At 46.3% G+C, this 21371-nt stretch overlaps 1 protein-coding gene across 1 annotated transcript in view; it reads right to left on the bottom strand.

Moving 5' to 3' along the window:
- Nucleotides 1-4803: 4803 nt before the first annotated feature.
- Nucleotides 4804-21371, bottom strand: part of ARHGAP31 (Rho GTPase activating protein 31) — a 106535-nt gene continuing 89967 nt past the window's right edge. Inside the window, exons 9-12 of the mRNA XM_028504564.2 lie at nucleotides 19212-19274; nucleotides 16300-16875; nucleotides 15300-15583; nucleotides 4804-11630 (exon numbers count right to left, since the gene is read on the bottom strand). Of these exons, the coding sequence (XP_028360365.1) occupies nucleotides 9195-11630; nucleotides 15300-15583; nucleotides 16300-16875; nucleotides 19212-19274 (3359 nt within the window). The 3' untranslated portion in view covers nucleotides 4804-9194. The remainder of the gene's footprint in view (nucleotides 11631-15299; nucleotides 15584-16299; nucleotides 16876-19211; nucleotides 19275-21371) is intronic.

The following is a 21371-nucleotide window of genomic DNA, read 5'->3' as shown; positions in this document are numbered from 1 at the left end:
AAAAATAATTCTTGCAGAAAAACTCAACAGATTTTTAGTGAAGGCAGCATTGTGAGTAGTAGGTATGTATATAGCTACCTAAGGTGACTGCTATGCTTAAATTAACATTTTCCTTAAATATTTGGATGCATATACATTTTTTTTTTTAAGTTAAACTGTTTGGCATTCAGTCTGAGTCTATTCAGCCATTTGAAAAAACTGTATCAATGCTCTTGCTGGTGTGGCTCAGTGGACTGAGCGCTGGTCTGCAGACCAAAGGTTGCCAGTCTGATTCCTGGTCAGGACGCATGCCTAGGTTGCAGGCTGCCAGCTCTCTAGTTGGGTGTGTGTGAGAGGCAGTGGATCAATGTATCTCTTGTGCATTGATGTTTCTCTCCCTCTTTCTCCCTCCCCCCTTCTAAAAATTTTTTAACAAAATCTGTATTGATCCCTAGGCACTATGTTCAGCAGTACGTGAATAAGAACTGCAAAGACCCTACCCTCATAATTTTCAATGTGAGAGGTAGGGTGTAAATTGTGGCATTAGTGAGTTTATAACATAATGTCTTCTGGTGGTAGTAATAAGTGTGGTAAAGAGAAAATAAATCACAGCAAGGAAATAGAAAATGCAAAGAATGGTATTGCTAGAAGGCATCTTTAAGGAGATGATTTTGAGCAAAGACCAGATGAAGCAAGACTGAGCCATATAAATAGCTTTGAGGAGAATTCCATGTTACAGTAATAGCAAGGGCTGGGCCCTGAGGTGGGAACAATTTCAGCATATGGGGAACATTGTAAGATAACCAATGTGCTGGTTTTTATAAAGTATTTCAACCTACATGTGGTTCTTGGAGTGGGGATGGGGGGAGTTGCCATCTTTATCATCTTTCCTTAGGATCTCGAAGGTATGCTTTTTTGACTAGCAGACATTTTGATGAGATTACTTGATAGCTAAAACCAAATGGGTGGCCTGGGTACAAAGATGTTTCATCAGAATGGCTCCAAGTTGGATCTTTCACTGAAAAGCAGTCCAGATAAGTGATTAGAGGTAATAAGTGGACATGATTTTGGCCTGTCTTGGCCATACCCTAAAGGAATAGCACTGGAGAACCAGAGGCCAGGTTGGCTAAACAAATGAGAGAATGTAAGAAAAATAAAAATTTTGGTTAATGGAATTGCAAAGTGCTCCCCTCTCCTTTCAGATTTGACAGCACAGGGAGGCAATGCCCTTCAGTTAATCATGCTCCTACTCATTTAAGCTGACTTTTGTAGGTGCTGCATTCAGATGGGGGAGAGGAAAATTACTAGTTACCTGTGTATTACTTGCAAGTCATGTGAAAGGAAGGGCACCATGTTTGCTTAGTGATAGTGGAAGATACATACCCATTAAAGAAGGGCCTTTTTTGGGGGGAATTGCTTATATGTTGGGAAGTTAAATGGCATGTGGGGAAAAAAATGGTATAGCAAAAGGTCAATGGAGTGAATTTGGGGTACTAGAAAAGGAAAGATGCTTGACCAGTTGTCTGGGTGACTTTAGGTGGGTAAACGTGTTAGGTATAAGCACAATGGAAATGTTTCTGAATATTGTATTTACTCTGGTTCCATGTTGTAGTATTCCCTGAGCTTCTGCTCCCTGTCAACCACCACTGCCCCACTCCCCATTTCTGTTTACTGAGCAATTATGTGCCAGACACTGGGTGTCAGAGATAGTGATGTTCAGAGCTCATTAACTAATAGAAGGCAGACACGTCAACACAAAGGTGTTCAGTAAAGGAAGTATGTACAAGATAAGCGGTGAGGCAGAAAAGGGAACAATCCACTGCTTGGACAGCTTGTTTGCAGCAGTAACACGTGATGCATTTGGAGGAAGACTAGATGTTTGCCACATGGGTGAGGGAGGTGGGGTTCATGCAGTGGGAACAGTATATACAGAAAGTTAGGCATGGATTTGCATCACGTATTTAAATACCTAGTTCAGTGATGCTGGAGAGCTAGGTGAGGAATAGACCACAGAGAGCCTTGAATTTTGCTCTAAGGGATTTGGATTTTTACTGTCCTGTAGGTCACAGGGGTGGACCTTGGACATTGTATCAAACCCACTAATTCAAAATTTTGAGGGTGAAGCCCAATAATATGCATCTTCCACAAGTAATTCATAAGCAGACAGCCCTGGGAACATTTGTGGACAGAAGCCAGCTTATGAAGATTTTAAACTGAGGAATTATGACCCGAAGAATTCTCAGGTCAAGGGTTCTCCAAGAGTAACCAGGACCAGCAGCATCAGCATCATATAATTGGGAATTTCTTAGAAATGGGAAGTTTCGAGCCCTGCTCTGAACCTACTGAGAACTTTCTGGGTGGAGTCTATAAGTCTGTTTTAACAGCCTCTCAGTGATTTTGAAGAGAATCACTATCCTATGTTAGACTGGCAGCAATAAGTAGAGTAGGTTTGGAAAACAGGATGCCAACGAGACAACAGAGACCAGTTAACCAACCGTTTAGAGAGTCTGTGCGAGAGGCAGTGGAAGGTGGGGTTTCACCACTGCATGGTGGTAGAAAAAGCCATGGGCGTGAGTGAGTAAGAGAATGTCATGAAGTATGTGGAGCGAAAAGAGAAAGGAGGGCAGAATCTGGTGAACATTTAGAGGGAGAGGCAGCTTTCAAATGAACCAGACTAAGAAAATGGAAGTCCAAGAAGTGAAGTATTTCAAGAAAAGGAATGATAAGCAATATCAAATATTGGAAAACTGATGGATTTGGTTGTTAGATCATTGGTAACTTTAGCAAGAGAAATTTTCATGGAGCAATAGGAGTGGTGGTCAGGCTGCAGCTGGTCCAGAGTAGAGAACTGGAATAGGTAACGAATTGGAAAGACGGGTTCCTGGAGCCTTGGGAAGAATAAGAGCACTTCCTCCGAGCTAGAAGGGTTGGTTTCACACATGGATAAGGGGAAGTGGCAGTGGGAGAAGGAAGAAACATCTGAGTATAAACTTACGGTGAAGAAGCAGTAAGCAATTTGGGGGGTGTGGAGTCTGTGTAGGAAGTGACTAGAATAGCCTTTTTGAGTTTTGGGAATAAGGCCACTGCTGAGGTGGTAAACCATAAATTTCCAAAGGCTCTTTCCTACCATGGTTTTATGATCTCAGGTGTAACTCAAAAGGGAGAGTAAAAGAGTAGAGAAGATGGGTGGTAAGGGTCCTGGTTCTAACTTGGAGGTTTGCCAGGCAGGGACGGCTAAAGGATTAGTGGTCAAGGGAGTAGTTAATGGTTGAGATGAGAATAGTTGAGATGACACACCTCGGGGTCTGAAAAGGCTAGGGAGGGAAGCCTGGTGGGGCTACTGTCAGAAAGAGCAGGAGTGGACCAGGCATCAGTGATCTTGAGCAAGTAAAAGGAAAAAAGGAGCAAGGATAGGAGAAGTTCTGAGAATGGAATATTAATATAATAGGACCACAAACTTCTGGGTTGTGAAAAACAGTCTGGTGTATGACCATGGAAGAAATAGCCAAAACTGAGTAGAAGCAAAAGCTGTTAACAGTTGTGGCAAAGGTGTTGGACGGGTTTTCCTCAGGAATATTGACGTCATCCAGAATGAAGGTGGGGCATGAGGCAGAGAGGAAACAGGGAGCCTGGTGCTGAGCAGTTGGCAAGCTGGGAGAGTGACTACATCGTGGCCACAAGGAATGGTAAAAGTTAAAATAGCTGGATGTCCTTCGTCTGGTAAAAGATTTTGTGTGAGGGGAAGGCAATGGTGCAGAAATGAGAAACTTGGAGAACATCTCAGCTCTTTGTAGTCTGTGTAACTTGGGGAAGATGTGCAGCCTTTTTGTTCAGGGAAAGAAATGTCCTCCGGGGAGTGTCAAGTGTTACTGAAGCCCAGGAAGTGGAGGCAACATTCAGTAGAGAGAGACTGTAAGGAGAGAAGGAGTACAGAACAACTGCGGGAAATGTTAGGAGTAACCCCAGTTAGGGTGGGAGAGGGCACTCAGGAGGGAGGAGCAGAAGACGTGGCATCTGGGAGTGTACAGGAGAAAAAGGCACTTCGGGTTGTAATGCAGGCTGACAGGAGTGGCCTGCAGAGGTGTGAGGTTCTAAACAGAATATTATGACCAAAATGTTGGTATTCAATTCCCTTGTCTATGATATCTTTCACTGCCAATGCCACTGGCTTGTGAGCGTGGGTTGCATAATTGCCAAGATTATGCCAAGTGATAATATGTGCCAAGATTACAATTTTTTTTTGCTTTTTTACCCCCAGACCATCATTAATCACTCAAATGAAAGAATAGCCCCTTTTGATTGATTCAAGTAATAGAAAAACTGAGTTCACTTTTGTGTAGGTGGACCCAAACTTCTCAAGCTCTGAAGCTGTGGAGTTTTGAGAAGTAAGAGCTTGTTTTTCTCATCTTTCATTACAATATGCACTGATTTATGCTGCATATCTTGGGTGACACATTTAATCACAACTGTAAGAGAGGAAGTTGCAAATGTTTGACAATTATTACGAGATAAAATGAAAACAAGAAAAATTTACTAAAGCAAATCATGAGGACTTTTGCTGTGAAACTAAACCTTGAAGTTAAAGGAAAATAAAAGCCCGACCTCAAAGAGGACAATGAGCCCAGTGCACATAATACACCCCTGCTGTGGGTTCTGATGACCCCATGTCCTCCTCCAGTTCACAACGCCATCATAAGCATTACATTTTATATCATTTATTAGAGTACATTTTAAAAAGCATAACAATCTGTTTTAATTACACTTAAATGTCTCTATGGATAGGTTTAATATTTATACTTTTTTAATTAATAGAAAAACATTTTGATTATATCTTTGGAAACATCTGTTAAGCTCAACAAACAGCTGAAATCATTTGGCTTTCTAATCAACTCCTTTGAAAAAGTGCTTCTTTACCTTGCAGAGTTATACACCAGGAAGTACGGTGACATTAAGTTATTGCAAAGCATTGTGATTCCTCCAGTAAAATGCATGGCTATGTACTTCATGGGTTTCTCCTTCTTAGTAACAACCTCCTTCAGCCTCATCGAGTAGTGATCCCTGCCTTGCTCATGAATGTCAAGGCTACAAAGTGATCTGGGTGCCAATCAGTCTCTGATGTTCCTCAGTTTTATCCTATTGGGCTGGCACTGATCTCAGGCAATTACCCTCCTATCTCCCACTCCTCTCCATGCTCAGAAAGGTGTTCGCTCCCTCTCCTGGCCTGGTCTTTGCTAGAAAAGGTGTTGACAAGGACACATTCTTTGTTATTCCGAATTTTGAGTTGAACTTCCTGTTGGAAGTGCCTGAAATTATACTCCTGGCAACACTTAACCCCAAGATTTATATTGTCATCCGATAGGACCGACTGTGGTGGAGTCTAGCTCTAATCAATCCTGATGGGAATTGGCCCTACCCCGAACCTCTCCCATTCCAATCCTAGATAACTGAATCTTTGTTCCCCAGTCCCTCTTCAGGGAGGAACCCAAAGCCTGTGTAGACAAACAACTGTCCCACCTAATTTTAGTCAAATGTGGTTGTCATTTGCTAAACATTAGATATGAAAGTAATAGTTTACCTTGGACCTAAAATTCATCAACAGGAGTTAATCCATTCTGTGATGGCAGAAGGCTCTGAAACCACTCAAGGAGTAGGGAACACTGGTACCACCTTGCAGGTTTGCAGAGATCCAACAGGACTTCACAACCAAACCAGTTAAGACCATGCAAAACCACAGGACTATTTATACTTAGTTACTACTCTAATTTTTGTAAAGATCAAAGCAAAAATCTATCTCAGCACCTGAATGTCTCCCTAGTACTTTCTATTGGAACGCATTTGTAATGTGTTTATTTGACCACAGCCAGTAGGTGACCTGGAACACTAATAATCCTACTAAAAGATGCTAGTTACTACATTTTCTCCCTTCCACGTTCATTTCGTAACTTAATGGTTTTAAATCTTGCTGCTGGTTGTTTACAGGCTGTTTCATTTGCTATCATCCCTTTCCCCTTTTTCATTAGACTCAAGAATTTAAGAGTTCTAAAGTACCCAGTGCAGTATTACTACGCTCTTGATAAATATTTTCTGTTGAGGGGAATGATGTTTACATTTTTAATTTCCCCAGGATCCAGAATTTTGATGTGATCAATGTTTTGATTTTTAGGCTAATAGTGTCTTAAAGGGGTTCTTGGTCAGATCTCTTCATATTCCATGTGAAACAGAGAATAAAGACCAATCCCTTCTATCTAGTCCATTTTGAAAAAAAAAAAAAAGGTTGGCATGGAAAGGCAATTCTGTCAATAAATATAGGTTATTATCTTAAGCAACCATTAACTCTGAAAGAAAACACTTCAAATTCTACACTTAAAATCAGCCACCACTCCCCACCCCATTTTGAGGACTGATGGTTGATCTGAAGTCGCCCTTAGAGAATGTGATTCTGCAGCCCTTTCTAGGGCACTCTGGAGATCCTCCTAAAAACAGCAGCTCCTCTCCTCTCCTCTCCCTCCCCTGGGTGGGGTCTGATTCCCAACCAGCCATTCTCATTTCAGTCCCAAGTGGGTGACCAGACAGGTCATCTCAGGGCACTTGGAGGAACAATTTCAGGGGCGATATATAATAAGCTTTCTTTGCGTCGGAATGGAATTCCTTCAGCGCCAGGCTACGGGAAGTGTGTGAGCACGTTTGTGAGAGCTGCCAGGCTGGGTGGCAGTCACAGGAGAAGCACGCACTTCAGCAGCTGAGCAGCTGACTAAGAAGTGAGTCTGCTTCCTAGGCCTTCTGTACCGACTGGCCCAGAAGCTCAGAGTAGGAAGTGTCTCCAGACAGTGGTCATTGTGTCACATGATGACGTCCACACCCCCACCACACTACTGAAGATGATGCCAGGAATGAAAGATGAGAACCCTGAGGTTCTCAGGAACATGGCGGCCATTTAACGAATCAACATGTGCGCCTCAAATTGGACTCACGTGTTAACATGTAACTAGTGGCTTCTCAGTCTGTGCCCAAATAAAAACATTCTGTTCATGTTACAAAGATTTAAAATAATCACAAAATAGTTGAAATGTTTCATTACTCAGCTCAGAGTTCTGATGGTGAAGCAAAGAGCAGTTCCCATCCTCTATCACTAACTGGAACGGGGTCCTTATCAAAGCGGGGTCCTTATCAAAGCGTAGACTCCACAGCCCACTGAGACTGATAGAAAGCCTATCTATCTGCCCACATTTTCTGATAAGGTAGGAATGTACTTTTCAAATCTCCAGAACATGGCCTTTCTCATCTGTCACCACTAGACTTCTTCACTTTGCTTCCCTAGGGGGGAAAATGCTCTACTCTAAGGCTTTTCTTAGGGGTTGACATCTCTTTGGCTGCTGGTCTGATGTCTTGCTCAGCTAATGAGAATGCAAAGACCCTGACCAAAGGCCTATTGACTGCACCCCCTGCTCACTCACCTCAGTGCCTCTGAAAGCAAAACTCAGCAGCTGGCCTGCCCCTACCGGAGACGTGTACCCCTGTGATAGACAGTGGCTTAAAAGGTATAGGATGAGTTTTCAAAAATGGTTTCTACGGTTTATCAGGGAAGAAGGGAGAGATGACTATGTATCTCTTGCAAGATACCAGCTTCCAGTTTCTCACTGGAGGAGGCAACTTTAGTTCACCTCCTACCCAGCCGAGCACTCCGCCTTGGTTGTGAGATCTGCCCAGGGGTACTGCTGGCTCTTAAGAGAAATTTCTGCAGTGACTGAGCTTCTGGGCAGAGTTCAACCAGACTTGAATCTGAGAGGAGGTGCACAGAGCTAAAAATAGGCCTACTTTTCTTTGTTTTTCAAACAATTTAGCTGTCTTGGAAGGTGAAATGTTGATACCCTGATGGGTTTTGCCTTGAGAAGTGCTCCTGTGAGGCCCTTTGTGGGGAAGCACCAAAAACATGCCAGCAGGTTATTAGTTCTTTTTCCTCTCTGCAGCTGAAAAGGAAAGAGCCATTTGAGGTTCTAAATAACTGACAAAAAATCAGGTTGGTTTATTGCTTCTGCTTTTAAACAGACAGGAGAAGGGCAAGGTTGAGTGCCTGGGGTGGGTGGTGGTGGGGGAGTGTGGAAGAAAGAGTGCCTCAAATCTGTCCTTCAGCAATGAAGGGAGCAGGAGGAAGGAAGGAGTCCACTGGCTAAAACGAACTAGACTTTCAGGAGAGCTGCCGGCCATCAGGTGGTAGGGACGGCTGCCATGCCAGGGCTCTTTCCCCACCCCTCCTGGAGCTCTTCCTCATCTTCTCCCACACTCTTGTCCCAGCCCAGAGTGTAAGAGGGAAGCTGACCTAGACATGCTTTCTGCTACTGCCCCACCAACTGAAACACATTCCGCTTGGAGTGTAGCTTTGTCCATGTGTGAGGCTTTTCTTTATGATGACACCCTGTTTTTGGACTGTGATATTGGGAATGAAAGCAGATCACTATTGCTTACATAAATGAAGACTTGGCACATTTCTTTGAGGTGACCCTCAGCTCACCACCCATCCTGTCCAGCTACTGGATTTATAAATCAGAGGCCAGGATAGTGGTCGTTGGAGTCCCACATTAATAAAAGCCAGAGCCAGAAATTCTGCATAGACTGTGCCAGTCTCAGAGTTTCCTCTGCGTATGGATTCTGATTTTCTAGGCTGGCACATGGAGCCATCTTGGGCAGGCCAGGAGGAATTTCAGGAAAGGGCAGGAGTAAATCCACCCACTGGGAGATCTCTGTGTACATCAGTTAGCTTTTCCAAATCTGCTTCTGTTCCGGATAGTACACGGATAGTACACGTTTACAAAGCTTATCAGAATACTGGTCTAAAAGAACACATGCTTTAAAGAGGATTAAAAAGCCTGAAGTAAAGAGGAGGCTTTCAAACCTCAGTAGCAACATTTTCCAATAGACGAAAGATTTCTCTTTCCTTGCAGAAGTCATTATCACATCCAGCTCACCACAGTAATAGATAGATAATGGCGAGGGGGGAGTAATGCAACACACAGACAAGCCCCAAATCTCACTGGAGGAAGCATTTCATCCTCTCCCTTACCTGACTAATAAGTGGCCAAAAGGCTGAAGGAAGAGCAGAAGCAGCCAAAATAAGCCCAAACTTGGATAACCTGTGTCTGGACTAATGCTGAATTGGCCCTGTAATAAGTCCCACATGAGTCATGGCATTTTTTCAGACACCACAAGATGAACTGAAGTCATTCTATTTGCCTCCCACTTCTTCCATCCAGAATCACTGATCTCCGCTGAGGCTGATAGAAACAGCTGGTGGAGGTCTCTAGTCTCTGGCCATTCTTAGGAATGGTCATTTTATTCCTAAGTGTAACCCCTTCTGGTGTGACCCACGTGTTTTCTGCCAACTCCCCACAAAGAAGACCAGGGGAAACTGTCTGGGTGGGACTTCTGATAGGGGACAGCAGGACCTTGGAATCTGTCACTGTGGAAGAAGGAGGCGGATGGTCCATGATGGGGAAAGGAGGACTGAATAAGATGAGGCTCTGAGGTCTTCCTGGCCTTGACCTGTGGAAAGGCTTAGAACTCCCTGACGGTCGCTCTATTTTTGAAGAAAGAAGGTTGTCCCCAGATGGCTCTGTCTCTGACATGCGCTTTCGGCACTGCACTACTGCATCCTGGGTGGACAGCAGGTTAGCCAAACCTGGTTCTGGAGAAAGGGCGGGTCCTTCACACACGTGGGGTGCAGTGGCATCCACTGGCAAGGACTCCATGGCTCCTGTGTCTTGCTTTGGCTTCTCTTCCTTTGGGCCTTCCAAGGAGGAGAAAGAATCATCTTTGGCAGGTTTCTGAAAAGTCCCACCAGCTGAGCTGGCTTCCTCCTGGCTCCTCTCCAGAGGCTGAGCACCCTCCTCCCCTGGGCTCTGAGAGGGTAGTGGCTGTGGGATCTGTGTGTACTGAATCTTGGGTGGGATGACTGGGACGGCCCTGGCCTGGCACATTTTGACCATGAAGGAGGTTCTCACAGCCGACACACTGACGGGAGCTGAGTTACGGCGGCCTGTCAGGGCGTGAGCAACAATGTCCAGATCTTGAGGGTCCTGGGAGTAAACCCTCCAGGGGTCTACTTTACAGTGAGATGAAGTCATCCATGTGACCTTTGGGTCTTCTGGCTCAGGGACCTGCATTCCAGGTGAACCAAATGAGGCCACATTCTCAAACTGGAAGAAGTCGGTGATGGGAACAGCAGAGTCCAGGTTGAGGGAGGAAGGCCTATTTTTCCCTTTGGGGGGCCCACACTCAGTGCTCTTCAGCTGTAACTTTGGGGGATGCTCCCCAGGTGAGGTGCTGTCCTGTGCACTAGGTGAGCTCTCCTTGTTGCTCTCTGGTCTAGGAACACTACCCTGCTCAGTATGAGGGTTGCCGTGTCCCAGGTGTGTCCCCAGGTCCTTTCCCTCTGCTGGGCTGACAGGGCTGGTTTCTGCTGGTTTAGGCTGCAAACTACCTGGTTCCTTCTGGCTGGGAAGAGCCTCTGTCCCTTTTAGGCCAGAGAACTCTCTGAAGGATCTCAGGGCTTTCTCATGCCATCCAGTAAGCTCTCTCCTGGGGGCCAGGGGCTGCAGAGGGTCAGAATGCCTCTCTGCTTCAAGATTCACACAGCTGCTGGAGGAGGGAGCCTGGAGAGTCCACTGGCTCTTAGCCATGGTTTTGCTATCTAGAGAATGGCTCTGACGGAGGCTAGGCCTGTGGGAGAGCCTCTTCTCTAGTCCGGGGCCCTGCGGGCCCTGCACCTGGGCCTCTTGCACATTTTTCAGGGTAGGGGAATGAAGGGGACTCGTCACCCACTGAGGCTCCTCCCAGGGTTCCACCATCTCCAGGCCATGCTGGGCAATATCTGTCACAGTGTCATCTTCATCACAGTCTGAGGGCTCCTGTACTGAATGGGCTGCATCCCCTTCTCCTTGTGGGGACGTCTCCACCTCCTTTGCTGAGCTAGGAAAGCCAGAGCCTATTCCATCGGGAACAGCATTCTTTGACTTTTGTTTCTCACTTTGTCCTGGTGAGGACTTGTCTCCCTGACAAAGACTGGGGATCCCAGGACCGCCTTTGGACTTCAGCTGGTTTATATATGGATTTGTCCTCACATTCTTTGATGAGTCTTCCCTTTCAGGCCCATCCTTCAACAGCTGGACTTGAGGTGCCTCCTCCAGAGGAGTTGGCGGGGGTGGAGCAGATGGGATCAGAGGAGACAGGTTCCCCGGGCCTCCCACCTTGACCCTTGCTTGTGGAGAGGCTGTCTCAAATGGGACGATTTCCAGAGAAGCCAGGCTGGTGGGATCTGGGCGCTGGCCCTTCTCAGTCTCAGATCCGTGGAGACTGCTAGTTGTCTCTGGCTTTTCTCTATTGGCTGCTGTGGGAGCCCCCTGTGTGCTCTGATTGGCTGGATCCCTAGTCCACTCTTCCAGATGGGTGGAGACTGGAGCTGGGGTGGAGACACAAGGTAAGCCCCCAGATGGCTCTGGGGGAGCAAAAGGCCTTGGACTTGACTCAAAAATGGGTTGGGTTGGGCTGATGTTTCGAGCAGGTGGTGGCACTGAGGACAGCTCCTCCTCAGATTCAATGATTTTTAGCTCCTGTTGAATCTCAGGCCAGATCAGGGTGCTGGCCAGATCATCTTCATCCTGAAAAACATCAGGAAACTAATTATTTTTGAACCAAAGACTCTCGGGGCTGTCATCCTCACTATCTGCCAGGAAAGTGAAGGGACTGAGCCGTGCCAGGCTATGCTAACTCACCAAATAAAGGACACAGCACTAATAATAACTGGATGTTTATTCAGTGCTTACCATGTGCTGTAACATACAGGCGGCCCTCCACTGCTGGGGTTCCACACCTACATGTTCACCCAACCCCAGATCAGAAATACTGGGGCTGGGGAAATGCTACCTTGTTGCTGGCATGTACTATGTAGTTAGGCCTATGATATCAGTATTGAACATGTACAGATGTTTTTCTTGTCATTATTTCCTAAGCAATATAGTATAACAACTATTTATATAGCATTTACATTGTATTAGGCATTATGAGTAATCTAGAGATGATTTAAAGTACTGGAGGATGTGTACAGGTTATATGCAAGTACTATGTCATTTTATACAAAGTACTTGAACATACTGGATTTTGGTATACAAGGGGGTCCTGGAACCAACCCCCCTCTCCGGGGTTACCAAGGCACAACTGTATATTAACTGTATTTTCTTATTTAGTTTTCCCATCAACCCTAAGAGATAACTCTACTAGAATTACTTCCACTTTAGAGATGAGGAACCTTCTGTTCAAACAGATTAAACAATTTTCCTAAATCACACAGGAGAAGACCAGGATTGAAAGCCAGTTGTGTTGACATTGGAACATAAGCACGTAATCCCTGTCCAGTGATGCCTTATACTTCATTTTGCCATGTATAATGCGTACATTTTTGCCCAATTTTTTTAGGGAAAAATAAGGATGCACATTATACATGGGTAGTACTAGTTCCCTATTTACATACCATACAAACGAAAGCTTTTTTTCCCCCTGAAAATTTAGGCCAAAAACGTGGGCAAGCATTATACACGGCAAAATACAGTAAAATAAACAAAACCCCTGGTCACTTTTATCTTCAGGTTTACTGAATGGCACACAAGAATTAGATTCTCCCAGTAGCATGAAAACGTGAACTCTTGCCCTGATACCTGCTGTGCAAATATATATATATATCTTTTCCCTTATTATAATAACAAAACAAAAACAAAACGTATTTCTCATGGGAAAAAACTTTAACACATATAAAAGAAAGAATACAAAACCAGCAAAATATTATATTCCTACTACCCACAGATAACCACTGGTCATGTGATGAGGTGCCTCCTCCCCCATCCTGCTCACTGTCCCTGTCTCCCCTCAAGTCCAGCTTCCCTCTGCCTGACACCTCTGTTTCCCTGCACAAAGTCCAGGTTGCAGACACGAAAGGGATAACAGGAGGACTAGTCAGCTCCAACGAAACACATTTCAGTTCTTTTCATTTCTTGCCTCAAGGTCAAATTCTATTCCAAGGAGAAGCATCGGGAGGCATCTCCACCCTGTGGGGGTGCTGAGGGTACATGGAGATGCAGGCCTTTCTGAGATGTCTGACCTGCTGCCAACCCGACATCACTTCTCAGCCGGCTTTGATCACGTGTCATTTCATACGACAGTTAATTTGGTGCTTGTTCCCCCTTTCCTAATGGACTGCGAGCTCCTTGAGGTCAGGAATTGTGTTCTTCTTTGATTCCTCAAGGCCAAATGGTGCTTGGTCTACTGTGAACAGTTGCCCAATAAAAAGGTCTGTTGAAATGAAATAGATTCACTGTTTTCTCTTGAATTATTTCTTACAAATAACTTTCCCGGATTGGATTACTTGATCAAAAGTCAGGAATATTTTTGAGATCAGATTGTACTGTATTGCATTTATTTGTGTATATTTCTACTTCACATACCAGACTGTGCTCTCCTTCAGGACAGGAGGGCTTTCACTCATCTCTTTACTCTCCTCCGCACCTACATTAAGCTATCCCTCGCTAATATCAATACATTTGATTAATATATGAACATGTAAACTCCCACCTCTCTGTCAGTCATCTCAGTGAGTGAACCATAGTGCATCTTTTTGCTCACATAAGAAACCTATGAGCTGTCCTTGACTCTTCCTTCTTCCTCAGTCCCTATCCGATCCCTCACCAAGGCCTGTTCACACTGCCTTCTAAATAGCTCTAAAGCCTTTCATTTCCATCCCCAGTGCCTCGCCCTAGTCCAGGCCACCGCTTTGCATACCGGATCTGCACACACTAGCCTCCTAACTGGCATCCCCGCCTACTCTCTGCCCTTTCCCAAGCCATTCTCCTCACAGAATAGACGTTTAAAAGATAAAATTCTGAACAAATCAGAAAAGTCTCCATTGCCTGTAGGTTAATCTTCAAATTCCTTCCAAGCAGCCCTGCCTACTGTGGCCCCTGCTTCTCCAAGCCTCATTTTTCTGACTCTGTTCCTGTTCCTTACATTTTTCATGGTCTTTCCCACCTCAGATTCATGGTGCATCTTACTCTTTCTTCCTGGAAGTCTTTCTCTTTCTGTTATGCACCCTACTCCTTTCTTCTAGCTAAGTTCTCAATCTAAACATTTGTTCTTCAGAGAAGACTTCTCTGACCCTTCTGACCCTCCTCTTCCCTCTGACTCGGTTGGGTCCTCCTGTTCTATTCTCCCACAAAACTCCATGCTTCCAAAACCCTAGAAATTACTTCTTTGGTGACCTTTCACCTACGAAGCTGTCAGCTCCAAGAAGGCAGGGCAGTGACCATCCTGTGCCCTGCAGTGAGCCCAGTGCTGGCAGAGTGCCTGGCACAAAGAAGGTGTCTAATGTAGGATTTTAAATGAATGAATGCATTGGTGCCTTTACTCACTCCCATGAACTCAACCTGGTTCTCCCCCTAGTGCTAACTCCATCTCTTTCTTAAAGCAATGCCATTCGTACCTGATGCCTCCCAGAATTTAATCACTATAATAACCTCTGTGTCCTTCTCCTTCTATGAACACAAACATGACTTACAGGAACCTTATTCAGCCTCCCGAGGCCACTACGGTGTCTCTGTACTGCCCTAGCTCCCAGTACATGGACCTTTTGTACCTGCCTTGGGAACCAAAGCCCTGGAAGCAAGTCAGACGAACAGGGCTGCCTATGCCCCTTGGGCACACTCCTCCAGGCCACGGGGCTGCCTCCCCAGTGTAGGACTCCTTCATGGAAATCCTTCTCACACCTTCAGCTTACATGAAGACATCCCCAAAAACCTAGGATAATTCCACCTCTAAAAAGTGGAAGAGGTTTAGTAAGCTCTGGCATCATGTTTTCACTGCTGCAGAAGCCACAGCAGGAAGGAACAGATTCTGGAAATATTACAGAAGATTTTACAAACATAGACACTGTCCATTCAGGATGTCTGGAAGAACAGACCCCCTCCATGAAGGGCCATCATCTTTGGGACTGGGGTGTGACAAGCAGATTTTGTGTTGCTTCTGAGACTGAAATGTCATTACAACCAAAGGGCATATTACTGGCTTCAGGTGACTTCAGGTCAGAAGTATTTAGAGTTGGATCTGTCCCAGGAAACCTATCCCCATTACAGTAGGACCTCCGTGAAAGAAAATCCTAGATCTGATTAGAAAGTTGTCTCCTAAAATCCCTGTCAGAAACTGTTCTTATCTACTTATGCAATGTGAAGAGCCCTTTGGGAAAAAGAAGACCCTACTGGCTGCACCAGACAGTGGGTCCTCCTTACCATCTCAGGCAGGAACACCGCCTCTGCTCTGGCCCTGGGGCTCTCCTGCAGCGCTCCTCCGGACTCCACCCGGCCAGGCTCTCCACCCTCCTCCACCACCTTCTCCGGATTCTGCCTCTTCTCCGGTTCATTTGAATGTTGACAGCTCAGGACGATTTCTGAGGTTTTCTTCTCCTCCAGTTGGGCTCCTGTCTCCAGGGAAAGGCCTTTGCTGCATTCCACTGTCTTCATGGCTTCTGGTCCTGGCTTGGCATCCTCAAGAGCTGCCTTCTTAGATACAGAAGCTGCAATGAGGATGAGACTTATCAGTTGGAAGAGACTGATAATTCATTTTAAGAGAGGTCATTCCCAGCACAGTCACTGACCTGGGCTAGTCCTGCTTCAGAAGGATGGAAGGAATTCTCTCAGCTCACTACCCTCTCACATCCTTTACCCTTTCCTCCTAGCAATGTCCTGCCCTCAGATCCCAGAGTCACAGAGTATTAGAGATGGAAGATCATCTAGTCCAGTGTTCTCAGCCGGAGACCACTTCGCTCCTCCCATCCCCAGGGGACATTTGGCAATGTCCGGAGACATCGTTGGTTGTCACAAATGGGTGGTGGGCATGGTTACTGGCATCTAATGGTAGAAGCCACAGATATTGCTAAATGCTCTACAAAGCACAGGAAGGACAGTCCCCCACAAAAAAGAATTACCCATGCCCAAATGTCAATAGGTTGAGGTTGAGAAGCCTTGCTCAATCCAATCTTTCACTTCACACATAAGTCAGTTCAATGCTAAGAAGTCAAGCTTGTTGCCTCAGGTCACAGAGACCCGTTATTTACACGAGGCCGCAAAGATGTACTGTGACTGCGACTGACAGCTTCTTGACAGGCAGTCTGGCTCAGAGCCCACAGTCTCAACCACTTTACTACATTGTCCTGCAAACTCTGTTTAAGCAAATTTAAGTCTGGTTTTTAATCTCTTGCAGTGGAAAAATAACTTCTCTCCCCTCCTTTACCTGTAGAAGTCTCAGCTCCCAGTGGCTTCTCTTCTTCAGGCCAACCTCCACTCTCTGACCCCTGGAAAGAAAACTCCTCCAGGCTGGAAAGAGACTGCAGCTCTTTCGGGGGCGTTCTGCACGGGGTGCTGTTGGTGCTGATGACAGCTGACACACGGAGGGGCACAGACACAGCAAAGGGCTCAGAGATGTTCAGGGCCTTGCGCTGGTGACGGGGCGAGGGCTCCATCTGGAAGAGACTGCTGGTGAAGACAGACTTGCCGGCACTGTCGTTCGAGGTGTAGAACATACCCAGCATCTTTGGGGCTGTTTGCTCACTCTCAGGGTCCTCGATGGGCCGGAACACCTTCAGCTGCTCAGGTGGGAACCGGGCCTGAGCACCCTGGAGTTGACCTCGGTCACTGCTCAGGTCAAAGCCCCCCTCGGCTCCTGCCGGTGTCCCCTCCTGACCCCAGTCACCCTCCTGCTTGCTGAGGTCACAAGAGCTGCCAGTGCTGGTTCCATGCATTTTCGCCGCTGGAATAAAAAATCCACCAGTGGTGACTGTTCGATTGAAATTTCCTTTGGTTTCTTTCCCTAGTGAAAAAGCAGACAAACAGATGGTCAGCAGCCTGGGCACACACGGCCCGCACAGAGCCTCCCAGTGAGGGCAGGCCTGCCACCCTTGAACACCAAAAAGGCCTATCATTCTAACAAGGGCATACCTGCCCTAATCAAGACAGGTTCCTAACACTTGGTTGACAAGATAGGAAGCATCTTTTTATGCGCCTGTTCTGTTCTGACGCCCTGATAGGGCCATTTACTATTGTGTTGTATGTATTTGTTTTCAGCTCTGCAGGTAGAGCAGTTTCCAAAAGGAGGCCCCTGCTAAGGTTGCTGACCGGAGCAGTCAAGCATACAATGTGGATCACGAAGACATAAACGGATGGATGGGTGGGGACAGAAGGACGTTTGCCCAAAATGGAGAAGACACACAGGGCAAAGAAGAGACTCTTATTTTACTTTAAAACTTATTGTTTTAAGCCTCCTCTGGCAGGTGGACCCAAACGGGGGTTTGATTTCCAGGCGAGAAAACAAATGCTGTTCTCAGCTAGACCTTTCTCCCTTTTCCCAGGCTCTCACCTGCTGATTCAGAGGATGGGAAACTAGAAACGTTAGAAAGCCCAGTTGTGAGGTTCAAGTTCCTGACTGAGAAGTGAAGGCAAAGGAGAAAAAAATCTGTGTGAGAAATAAATAAGCTGGGAGATGACACGTGAGTTGCCTGAGGGCTGGACAATAATTCCCAACGAGGTTACTAAGTGCTTGGCTGCACAGGCAACGTGGCGTTTAAAACTCTCACACCCACTCCGCAGGGGAAGTGTACGTGCCTCTAGCAGCGGAGGAGACTGAGACTCCAGAGGTTGGATAACCTGCCCAACGCCCGTGAAAGCCGACCTGGACTTTGAGGTTTTCAACTCTGTAAAACCGGGCGGGAATTGCCCCTGGAGGTTTCAGAACCAAAACAAATGGATGAATGTAAAGGTGAAAAATGATAAAGGTATTGAGTCAGTTTTAAAAGAGTTCATTAAGTATTTTACATGTTGAGAATTCTTTTTAAACGTTGTTCTAAAGATTTTTCTGTATTATTTCAGGTTGCTTCATTTACCACAGAGCAAAATGTTGTAAATTAAAGGGGTCCGGAAGCCATGGGGGGGATATGGGGAGTTTGGTCTGTGGCTAGGGGCCCCTGTGCTTTATTACTCGTGGCAGTGCTGTGGGTAGAAAGAGGCACAGGCCAGTCGGCCCTGTAAGAACCAAGGCGGTGAGCTGTCACTTTGATGACAGATGCCACCTTGTTTGCAGCCGTGCACACTCCACTCCAATGAGTGACGACCGGCAACATGCCAGACCGGCTCCTACCCATGTTTCCCAGTGAATAAATGAATGAGCCTACCAACGCGAAATCACGATGAAGCTGATGTCTATGGAAACACACAAATTCAAGACATACAAGTATCGAGGAACATAATTCTGAGGCCTATGAACCAGTGCCTGGCTCTTCTTTAAGCCCAAGGGAGAGAAGACTTTAGTCTGCCTTGTTTTTCAGGTGTTGCCCCTTTAGCGGGTTCAGGTGTGATTGTGAAGGAGCTGTTGTCTCTGTCTGTGGTCAGAGGAAGGCCAGAGAAAGAGGATGGGTCTTTAGGCCTCGCCCTGCCATGGAGTAGGGGTAGCCCTACTCCAGGCAGCCTGTAGGGTAAGTGGAGGCAGTCTGGCTCCCTCACCCAGGTGTCTGGGTAGCTAAGGGGAGCAGTGTTCCCATAGCCTTGTAAGGGCCTGATAAGTAGTGTTCTCTTAGCCTTGGGACTGGGCCTGATAAACTGTTCTCATAACATGAAGCGAGCTTGCATGCACAGAATTATGTTATGTTATGTAATGTTCTGCAGTTTTCCGGCTTTGTTCCCCTCTAGTATTTAAACAGGTTAGCGACTCCCTGCTGGGGGTGATGATGATGAGAGACACACAAGGGGACAGGTGCCATGCTGAGTGCCACGCTGGGTGCCACGCTGGGGAGCAAGGGCCACGACATGAGACATGCAGATAGACACGCAGCTTGCAGCGTGCATGGCTCACCCACTCATGAATACAGGCATGTCAGACACCCCAAGGGCTCTGTGAATATTTTTCCATCTGCACAAATACCATGAACCTGCCTGGCCTTGAAGGGTGGCAACCCACAGCCCTAAGTGAGCCCTTATGAGATATTAAACCCATGAGTTCAGAAAAGGCCAGGGAGGGCGTTAGGCCCGGGGGAGTGTGTGTGACTGTGGCTGGACACAAGCAAGCCTGGTTGCTTATGACGGTGAGTCTGGTGCGGCACACCTCTGGTCTCCGAGCTGTAACCCCCAGTCCCGGATACAAAGGTCCCATCTCACCTTCCACAGGCACTGAGCACAGCGAGTCCATGCTTTTAGCTGGTCGGATAGTAGCTTTTTCCACTAAAAAAAAAAGAAACAAATATCCCTGTTGAATGCATAGTAAGAGGAAGTTTCAGAGCGATAGATCTGAAAGGTCTTGTGTCGGCACACAAGAAAACTGTCTTTAGCAAAGCTTTTCAAGTATTTATAATTTTTTCCTTTGGAAAACATCCCCCCCAACCCTGGATATTCCCACTTTCTGACTGGGACTGGCCTTAAAAAAACAGGGAATCTGTAGATCAAAATTTTATTAAAATTATACAGATCAAGACAAATTATACTTTTTTTAAATACTAGCTATTAGCAAGTGAGAAGTCCTTAGCCCAAAGTTATGGCACAACAAGGATTCAAACATTCATCTGTGGAGTAGAAGACATGAGGCTTCAGGCAGGCCCTCCTAGTTGGCAGCCCAGAGAGCAGGATTCTTGGTGACAGCTGCATTTCTCAGCATCGAGGAAGTCGGTGCAACAGGTGAGAGGGCCCAGGGGAACGGCCACCTCTCTCCCATGTGCAGCTCTGCTCCTTGAGCTCTCACACAACCTCACCCTGGAGCAGATACCGAGCAAACAAACCTTTCTTCGAGTACCTACTGTGTGCCTGGTGGACCCCGTGCATCTTTGTAAGCCACCTAAGCAGGTTTTTGGAAGAGTGCCACTTGACTCAGAAAAAATTATTCTGGGCACAGGGTTAGGCACTCTGTTTTCAGGGAGCTGAATTAACTTCAAGGTAGTTCCTTCTAGGTGAGGGTTGCTAGGAGTGGAAAGGGGGCACTTTGGAAGCTGAGTGGGAGCCCTAGAACTCATGGCATTGCGGTGACTTGATTCCAAGAGACTGCACTTTGAATCTCAGTGCTGCCACTTTTTGGGCCCCGAGTTTTCAGATCAGCAGTGTGCGTTTCCTAACCTTCCATCTTCTTGTGTGTAAAATGAAACATAGAGCTGTTGTGAGGATTAAAGGAGTGATGCATATAAAAGAAGTAGGCGTGCTAACCTAGAATGGGGTAAATGCTTAATAAAAAGTAACTACTGTTATTGTTATTCAGGGTAGACCAGGGTTCAGCAATAAAAGGGAAGGTGGGAGACGGTTCTAGAAGAAGCACTCAGAGTTGGCCTTAACCCAAACTGGGCTTTGTCCCTCTTTGGAAGTTTCCCCCTTTTTCCTTGTTGCTCCAAACCCAGTTCCTAAGCAGGCTCTGCACCAGTCCCCTGGCCGCCCCAGCTCAGGGGCTCTCACTGCTCTGGGCCCACTGTGCTGTGGGAAGACACAGCCATCTTCGCTGAGACTCTTGGTGAACCTCCTTACATCCAATAGGGAGCCAGAATTCTTATCTTTTGAAGATCCGCTATTTTCACAGGTTGACAAACTGAAGCATTATGCTAACACTGCCTGGCCAGCGACCTTTCGTTGTGCATTCTAACACAAGCTTTTCTCTTTGTTTCCAGAAGCCACACTCCTGGACTTCTGCTAGGTTTCACAGGTCAGCCTTTAGGGGCAGTGACCACATGACCCCAAGTGTCATGACGGGTGAGCAACAGTTCTGTCTGCAGGGCCATCGGTGCTCACCTTTCACATTGGACCCTCTTTCTGACAGTGCAGCTCCTTGTGGACTCGGTGGCCACAGCAGCTGCTTTTGGGAACAGTCACCAAGGATGTCCTGGCCCCTTTTCTGGATAGTAACTAAGCACTCGGGGCTCCTTGGCCCATGACTGTATTCAGATTCTATTTTTCTGTCTGGGACCTTCACCCCATGGTGGTGCATCCACCAGTTTCCGTGGCTTTGGGGTTTTCCTGCTCAAAGGAGTTCACCTTCGAGGGCTCCCTGTAGCCCTCCTGTTGGTGACACTCACTCAAACGTAGCAGTTTATGCATCTCCATTCCGTCAGCACCCCAGCGTTTCTTATTTCTGTTCCATTCTCTCAGTATGGGTAAACATCCCTTTACCTGCTGTTCCTCCACCAAAAAAAACAATTCCCAGTGCTACTTAAGATTTCCTGAGTTAGGGGGTTTTGTTTTTTAAAAGCTTAACAATTTATTTAAATATATTCATTTAGTGATTAACTTTTTTCACATTCACATTTTAACAAATAGCCAGTCCGCATGCCAGTTATGGAAACCATG

Source organism: Phyllostomus discolor, chromosome 2, assembly GCF_004126475.2.
Source record: "Phyllostomus discolor isolate MPI-MPIP mPhyDis1 chromosome 2, mPhyDis1.pri.v3, whole genome shotgun sequence".
NCBI classification, from domain to species: Eukaryota; Metazoa; Chordata; class Mammalia; order Chiroptera; family Phyllostomidae; genus Phyllostomus; species Phyllostomus discolor.
The sequence above is the reverse complement of the archived record's forward strand: the minus strand, read 5'-3'. Positions and strand labels throughout refer to the sequence as shown.